At 33.4% G+C, this 8,890-nt stretch overlaps 1 protein-coding gene across 1 annotated transcript; it reads right to left on the bottom strand.

Moving 5' to 3' along the window:
• Positions 1 to 6,282: 6,282 nt before the first annotated feature.
• Positions 6,283 to 8,589, bottom strand: LOC107914354 (uncharacterized). Its single transcript, XM_016843257.2, has one exon. The coding sequence runs from the start codon at positions 8,261 to 8,263 to the stop codon at positions 6,827 to 6,829; it is 1,437 nt and encodes a 478-aa protein (XP_016698746.1). The 5' UTR covers positions 8,264 to 8,589; the 3' UTR covers positions 6,283 to 6,826.
• Positions 8,590 to 8,890: the final 301 nt, after the last annotated feature.

Raw genomic sequence — 8,890 nt, 5'->3', positions numbered from 1 at the left:
AATATCAAAAACTCTGGCTACATTAATAGGTTTTACTCTCGTAACTTGCCATTGATAATTATTTATTGCCATCTCCTCAATAAACTCTTGAGTTGCCTAAGGTATTTTGTTATTCACTGTTCCACCAGCTGCTACATCAATCATCTAACTAGTCAAGGGGTTCAAATCATTGTAAAAAGTTTAAACTTGGAGTCACAAAGGTAGTCCATGATGAGGATACCTTCTTAATAAATTTTTAAATATCTCTTATGTATCGTAAAGCATTTCAATGTCAAATTGAACAAAAGAAGAGATGTCATTCCTCAACTTAACTATTTTGACTGGTGAAAAAGATTTCAATAGAAAATTTTTAGTCATTTGGGCCCAAGTAGTGATAAAACCCCGTGGAAGTGAATTCAACCACTGTTTCACCTTGTTCCTTAAAGAGAATGGAAACAACCGTAAGCGTATGGCATCATTAATAACGCCATTAATATTAAATGTATCATAGATTTTTAGAAATTTATATAAATGAGCATTCAAATCTTCATCTTATAACTCATCAAAGTAAACATATTGTTGCACCATCTGAATTGTGTTCGGCTTAATCTCAAAATTGTTTGCAGCAATAGTCGGTCTAACGATACTCTATTTAACCCCAATCAGAGTAGGCTTAGCATAATCATACATAGTACAAGGAGCAGGAGGTGCAGGAGGCTGTTGATTATTTTGATTATCATCCATCTCCATAATGATATCCTTTTCCTTTTGATCGTCTACTAAAACCTATTGACCTTACTTTGATTCTCTAACTTTTTTACAATTTCTGCGAGAAGTTCTTTTGATCTCATTGTCAAAAACTATTGGTTTGAACAGGTTGCTTCTAGTCATAAACTAAAAAAACATGTAAGAATCAAATAAAAGAAAAATTAAAATGTAAAATTTTTTATTAAAAACAAAAATATTAAAATATAAATAAATATGGCTAAATTAACAGAAATAAAGTTTTCATAATATTCTTATCCTCGACAACGGTGCCAAAAACTTGATGTCCATGAAACTAGCTAAAAATTTGACTAAGGCAAGTGCACCTATCAATTAATAGTATAGCTACAATGAGCAAAAATATCGTTCCCACGAAGACTAAAGTACTAGTAATTACCGTCTTTCTATTATTTAATAGATAAATTTGAGTGATTGATTAAAAACTAAAATTAACTAAATTAATTAACTAACACAGCAAAGAACAAAACAGGAAAACAAACGATTAGCAACCAAGAAGCGAAACAATACTAAAAAAAGAATTCACCTAGATTTCATCTGTCATTATCAGTCTAAATTACGCAATTTCTTTACTTAGTATCTTGATTCGTAGAAATCCTTAAATTATGCTAATACCTCTTTTAAGAGTAAGAGCAACTGACTATAGGTTGATTAATTGAATTTTTTTCGAATTAAAACCCCTATTATTGTAACAGCCTGATTTAGGGTCCAAATGGAATATTGGTTTCAAAACCACAAATCTGAAGTAGAAAAATTTATTTTGATTAAGTTTTAATATTTACTGTGTGATTGAAAGACTGTGTGAAATTTTCGTTATGAAATTCTATCGATTGGGTGTCCAATTTGATGATTAGGACTAAATTACAATAGGTGAAAAATGTGTGTTCTAGTTTAGAAAGGTACTTGTGGGTAATGGGTTTTTAAAATGGAGGTCCTTAGCTATTAATTAGACCATTATACTTCAATTTGGACAAAATACCCAAGGAAGGATAAAATTCCATATTTTTAAGGAAAGGCATTTTGGTGATTTGGTTAATAAAAGATTTAAAAAGGAAAAATAAGGCCAAAATTGTGTCCATCTTCTCCATGCTTGGTCGAATATTTCGAAGTCTCCATAGCTAGGGTTTTGGCCACTTCAAGCTTGATTGCAAGTATATCCTAGCCCCGTTTTTAATGTTCTTTATATTTTTGAGATCTTCGTAACTCGATTTAGCTATTTCTACCATTATTTTGAGCTAGGGTTTATGTTTAAAAATTTACCCATGGATGATATACATGCATTTTGATGTTTTATGGAAGAATATGAATGTTTGGAGTGTGATAAATAACTTTTACTAAGTGATTTTTGATGAAATTTCATAAAAGGATTAGTTTGTAAAAAGTTGTAAAATGTGTGTAAGTGTGTGAATAAGTGAAAATTGCGGACTGCTATAGTTATGAAAATGGTTCAGCTAGGCCTAAAATGCAAGGAAATTGAGTAAAAATTATTTTACTAGCCTAGGGGCAAAATCATAATTTTGTGAAACTTTAGGGGTAAAATTGTAATTTTTTCCATAGAATTTTTTGGGTTGATTTGAATAATTTGAATAATTTGAACATTACATCAGTCAAATGTGTTATTATAGATCAAGAAAGACGTGGAATCGACCTTGATCAGGGAAAAGAAAAAATTATGGACTAAATTGCAAAATTACTATATTTTGCACCGAGGTAAGTTTGTATGTGAATAATACTTTGTTTTCATTTATGTTTTAACATTTTTATGAGATATGGTTGAATATGGAGTAATTACTTGAGGTGAATTATGAATTGTGGTTGAATACGGATGAGTTGGTAAAATGTTAAAAAAAAGTGAGAATTCATGGTTGAACCTTCGGAATAGACCGGATACCATTGGAAATATAGGTGGTTGCTATGTGCTGATTCTACTTGATATTAATGAAAATAAAAGTGGCTGCTATGTGCTGATTTCATTGGGTACCATTGATTATATAGGTGGTTGCTATGTGCTGATTTCACCAGGTACCATTGATTATAAAGGTGGTTGCTATGTGTTGATTTCACCGGTTGCTATTGACTATAAGGGTGGTGCTGTGTGCTGATCTACTGTATAACTGATATTATTCTGAAGTGTTCATTGGGAAACTAATTAAGTGAAAATATATGTGATGAACAATGTGTTCGATCTTTAATCGACCCTTTGGTACGATGAAATGAAGTAATGAAATTAGGAAAGGGTAAATTTAACAACAAAACAGTTTAGGACAGCAACAGTCATGTGAATTTGAAAAATCACCAAAAATGGTATAAATTGAATTAGAAGCTAAATGAGATATGAAATTAAATCTGAATGAGTCTATTTTCACATAAAGGAAACAAAGTAAGCAAAAGAGTTATATATTTTGAGACATTTGAATTTTAGTGAGATAGGGTTAGAATTATTTCGAAATCCCCTGTTCCAACTTTGGAAAATCACTAAAAATTGTATAAAAATAATTATGGTTTGTAATTTACATGATTAAATTTCGAAATGAGTAAATTTTCAATAGAAACAAACAAGGACATCATTTTAATTCTGTACAAAGAAATAATTATTTTTTAATGAAGAGGAGTCAGAGTTGTCGAACAGTGAAATAGGGGAAACTTTAAAGAATAAACTATATTATTTGGATAAACCAAAAATTCTGAAAATTTTATGGTAAGAAGATATGTGAGTCTAGTTTTAGTGAAAATTTACGGATCTTAATTTGGAGTTCCTTATTTCCAGATAAAAATAATTTAATGACTATGACACGAATAAACAGCTTGTTTGAACTTGAATATATAGTGAATCTATGTGTAGTTATGATTATATTATTTATGGAAACATGCTAGAAACTTGTTCATTAATTACATACTTACTTTCTAAGCTATATGCTTACTCTCCTCTCTTTTCCCTTGTTTTATAGAGTCACCAAGCTAGCTCAGGATTTGGCGATCGTCAGAGATCCATCTACACTATCAACTTTCTTTTGGTATTTTGAAAACATTATTTTGGAATTATGGCATGTATAAAGGACTTGGTCATTTTGTTATGTGTCATAATTGATTTAGCCCATATTATTTGATAGTCCATTTTGTATAAAGCTATTGATGTTGGCGATTATTGTATGGGTTGTACGTGTTTGATAATGTCAGTTGAGTTGATAAATTTGGATGAAAAAAAAGAAAAAATTAATTTGGATGAAATTTCAAGTCTCGGTTTTGTATGATTGATTATGTTAAAGTCCGGTAATGCCTCGTACCCTATCCTGGCGTCTGACATGGGTAAGGGGTGTTACAATTATCACATTAACTTGAGCTATGGATTCCCGTATTAGATTTGACTCTAATTCGATAGATTTATGTCATTCTATTTCTAGGATTGCTTGCAAGTCCACTCAATTACACAAGATTACTCTTAAACAAGGTCTATTCCTCATCTGATTTAAGCACATTAAACATGAATCAATAATCTAGAAAACCAAACCAAGAATTAAGCACACATAATTGAGAATAAGATCTAAGTATTTATTGCATAAAATAAAAATCAAACGACAGAATCCATCACAGGGTTCGTCCTCCTAAGTATTTAGAAAATTAGTTCGTGCTTAAAAATAAAAATATCCAAGATACAGTATAACCGAAAAAATAAACTCATGAAAATCTCCTAAGAAAACAACTAAGAGTCTTCAATCTTGACAAAAATTTGCTTCAGAATCGGCTTCAATGATGTTTTTTGAGTTGTATTCTTGAATATTCTATGACGGCTCTCTCATCTCTTCTTATTTTTGTCATATATACGTACGCCTAAGAATGCCCAAAAAACCGAAAAATTGCAATTTCCTACAGTTTAGAGTGTAAATTCGCAAAATCAACACGCCCATATAAAATGGGTCAACCCATGTGGCTTCTGTAACTTGCTCTGATTTTTCGATTTTAATTCGTTTTTCGCTCATTTTGCTCCCAAATGCTCTATTAAACATTAAAACAAGAATTTAAAGGATTAGAAGCATAAAATTCACTATTAAAATTGAATAATTACTCAAAAATGCATTAAAAATGAGATTAAAACATGTTACTTTTACCACTTATCAATATTTCATTGTATCAATGTGAATGCTTGTTGAAAATTATTTATGTTATAGCCACAATCTTGATTTTATAAAATCAATTAATTTAGTGCTTTTTATTTTAGTGATTAAAGAAGAATAGTCAATTTTTTTTATTAACTTAATCTGAACAGATTAGATTAGGACCGAATACTAATTATTTAAAATGGACCAAATGTGAGAAGATATATTTATATTTAATAACACATAATTATTTTAAAATGGAATGGTAGATTCATTTAGGAATTTACAAATATAAATACAATCTAACATTAAAGCTCTCAAAACGATTTCAGTCAAAACCAAAGAATAGTTTTTAAGTAGTTTCTTAGAGATGGTTTTTTTTATATGTAATATTAAAAAATATAAATATTTTCATTACAATATTTGTTTTTTTCAAAAAAAAAATTAAAATTTTCATTTAAATTAATACAGTGCTTAGTTAATTCATGACAAACTCAGAGGTTCTATTATTAGTGTGGATATGTAACCTTAGATTTATCATAAAACTGACAGAACGACCAGAATGAATATGACGACCTAATAAGATCATGCTGGATACATTGCACAGAAACGAACCCAAAAAAGAAAAACAAAAGTTAGTATTTCTGACGACCTAATACAAAATGGCATTTCAAAGGACTCAGCTTTTATAAATGGGCACACTTCAATCAACAAGTACAACAAAACAACGCCGAACCCCCAAACTCTGCATGTTTTCTATAGGCAAATGCATCAAAATTAACACAGAGGCCAATCGATTCAAACTATTCCTTTCATCAGTTCAGAATCAAACAGAAGGGCTAGAATAAGACCCATTCCATTTTAGTACTACATAATCACAATACTCATAAACCTGATCAACAGTAATAACAATGCAAAGAATCTCTCCAGAACTCTAGAATTTAGAGCTTACACTCAAAAGCCTAAAAAATAAACAGATGAGAGAACGTTCTCGCATTACGATTCTCGGGTTGCAGACTTAACTGCAACATTTTTAGTGCTAAACTCTGAACCAAATAAATGTGCACAAGGACGAGTGGAAAGAAGCTTGCAAAAATTACCTCTACGGTAAAACACATTAACCAACTAGAGGTATATTTCAGTTCAGCAATGTCATAGTAAGCATCAAAATCCAACAAAACATCCTCCTTTTACATGGAAACAAGCATAGATAACAACTTACTACCATATGTTGAAGAGTTAAATTCTGCTTGTTAAGAAGAAAGAACATTAAAATTTTCTTTTTTTCTTTTAAATTCTTATGATAATAACAAATGATAAGCTAATAAGAAGTCAGCCTTGTTTTTTCTTTTTTAGAATACCACATATGAATCCTACAAGAAGGCAAATTAATTTGACAATGAGTCTGTTAAATAGGAAAAGAGAATGACCAAAACTTTTTTGGAAGTTAACAAGTGAATAGGCTCCCACAGAGATAAGTACATCAGGATATATTTATCTTACTAGAAGGTTCTTTTTCAAGAAGTTGAAATCAACGCATGCAACAACAAGAACCTTCATGGATAACAATCTACCAGCTAAATAAAATACAAGGCACCCCCACCCTCTCCATTATCCCTCTAAAAACAAAATGGAAAAAGAAAAGAAAGCCGGAGGAGTGGATGCCTACTTTGTAGATCATATCAGGGCAGAGAAAGGAGAACTTAGCGGATTCATCCTCTCTTTCCCCTATCAAACCAACAGATGCAAAAGAACATTAAGAACTATACTAAATTAAATCTACTTAGGCCTCATATTATCCAAAAGTAGCATGTTTCAATCCACCAGCAAAAGATCCCCAAGCATCATCATCTATCAGAGAGAGGACTTACATCACTGAGTGACAGTTAAACTAGTATCAGCGCCAATGTTCTTCACCCCCTCATTATTTGTTTCACTGTATATTGTCGGCAGGCTCATTCATAGATTCTTCAAAACCTCAACTCATCTTCCCCTTCTGCAACAATCTTCTCCACAAACTCACTGCATACTGCTTTATTACCCTCAGCTTCGTTTTCCTTGTCTTGTTGAACTGTTCCTTCCCTCAAAACTTGACCTTTTAATTCATCATCTCCTTTACCTTCATTCTTTATATTATCTTCTGCAATTCTATCCATAGAAACGTCATCTGGACCTTCATTCCGTGACAGTCCACTATTATTATTATTATTATTATCATCCTCCACAACAGTACCAACATCTCTGCTATTTCCAGCAGCAAACACAGCCATTTCCACATTATTATGATAGGCAGAAGCAGCACGCATCCTAAAATCAGAACCGGCGTCCTCACTCTCATTATCAGACCCATTCTCGACAACCTCTTCATTAGCATATTCCACTACCTGACTCCGCCTCTCTAGAAACTGCAACCTCCTAGTCAAATCCCTTAATTCTCTCTCCATCAAAAACAGCTTCTCCTTTAACGTCAAATTCTCTTCTTCCAATTGAGCTATATGGGTATCTTGATCATCCACTCTATTCTCCAATACATTGTTATAATCACCTCCATAACTCGGATATATCATCTCAAACCTACTCAAATCATGATCCAACCTCCTCTCAACTTCCACGTGTTCTTCCACATCACTCTCACTCGATCCGCCACCATCGCCCACATCCTCATCTTCCTCATCATCGTGACCAGCTTCCAGTGTTCGCAGCCGAATTAGCCCTTTCATGGACCCATAACCATCCACACCCCATTCTTCCTTGGCCATGTCACCCAGAACCTCCCTCGAGGGTGAAAATATAGGGGTAGGAAGCACTGCAGGCGTCACTGGACATGGAGACACCAAGGACGCTACCCCTCCCGACCTTTTCGCTCGGATTATAAACGATGTTGTATTCCGCGGAGCGTAAGGAGCAAAGCGATTGTTGCTCTTGTTATTGAATTTCTTCTTGTTGCCGTAGAATTTCCTAGCTTTTAACTGGTTCAGAGATTGGAGCTCGTTAAGCGTCGGAGGTTTGTACCCTTGAGTATTACTACCGGAAGCAGCGGAAACAGAACCATTGGGTAAAGGCCTATTATCGAACTTTTTAGAATCTTTACCGCCACCAACCTTTTTACCTTTCCAATTGTTATTACGAGTGAAAGAAGGGAATTTCTTGCTAGGGTTAGGGTTTGGATCCTGGGATTGCCAAGGCATGTAGCTTCTATTCAACAACGTCGGGGGAGGCTGATTCATCATCTGATGACCAGAGCTCATCGGCTGCGACAGAACCGCCCCCAGTTGGCTCCTCGCCTGAGAGTGAGCAGCCGCCGCCGCCGCCGCCATCAACTGATGAGACTGATTCATCATCTGCGACTGAATCGGGTCCATCATCATTTGTGGCGGCTGATTGATCATCTGAGACTGATCATTCATTTTATTTTTTGAAATAAAAATATATGAAAAGAAACAAAGAAATCTAAAAAGTAAAAAGAAACACTAAATTTTAAGATTTAGAGTTGAAATTTGTCTCCAGATTCAAACGAATTATTGATCCGTTAATATCTTTTGTTTCCTCCTGTTTTCAATCTGAAACCGAAAAGAAAATTAAATTTCTTTCCTTATTTTCGCTTCAGATTTCCGATATCCCAAAATGCCCGACTTTACGATGCTTTTATAGGGAGGAGAAGAACCCTTTCACGGTGAGATTTTCAGGATTAGAAACTGACGGCCAAGAGTTGATGAACGTGTTAATGAACAGATCGAGATGTAGTCTGTTCCCTTAATATTTTTGAAGTGAACTGATTCATTTGGTTTAATTGATTGTACGTAGAGGTGTTCATTGACCGGGTGGCCCGGCCCGATCATCCGTCCAAAATATAAGAGGGTTTACGTAAAAATATAGGCTTGAAATATGGGCTTGGGCAAGAAAATGAGGTCTGTTTAGAAAACGAGTCGGGCCTCAGGCACCACTTTTTTGGCCCGGGCCCGGCCGAATATAATAAAGATATATTTTTTATTTTTAAAAATATTTTAAAATACTTTTTTTTATTTTAAAATATT

This window comes from Gossypium hirsutum, chromosome D08, assembly GCF_007990345.1.
Source record: "Gossypium hirsutum isolate 1008001.06 chromosome D08, Gossypium_hirsutum_v2.1, whole genome shotgun sequence".
NCBI lineage: Eukaryota > Viridiplantae > Streptophyta > Magnoliopsida > Malvales > Malvaceae > Gossypium > Gossypium hirsutum.
The sequence above is the reverse complement of the archived record's forward strand: the minus strand, read 5'-3'. Positions and strand labels throughout refer to the sequence as shown.

Bases quoted from the DNA above. Each gene is read 5' to 3' on its own strand.
- LOC107914354 (XM_016843257.2), bottom strand. From the start codon at position 8,263: ATGAATGATCAGTCTCAGATGATCAATCAGCCGCCACAAATGATGATG.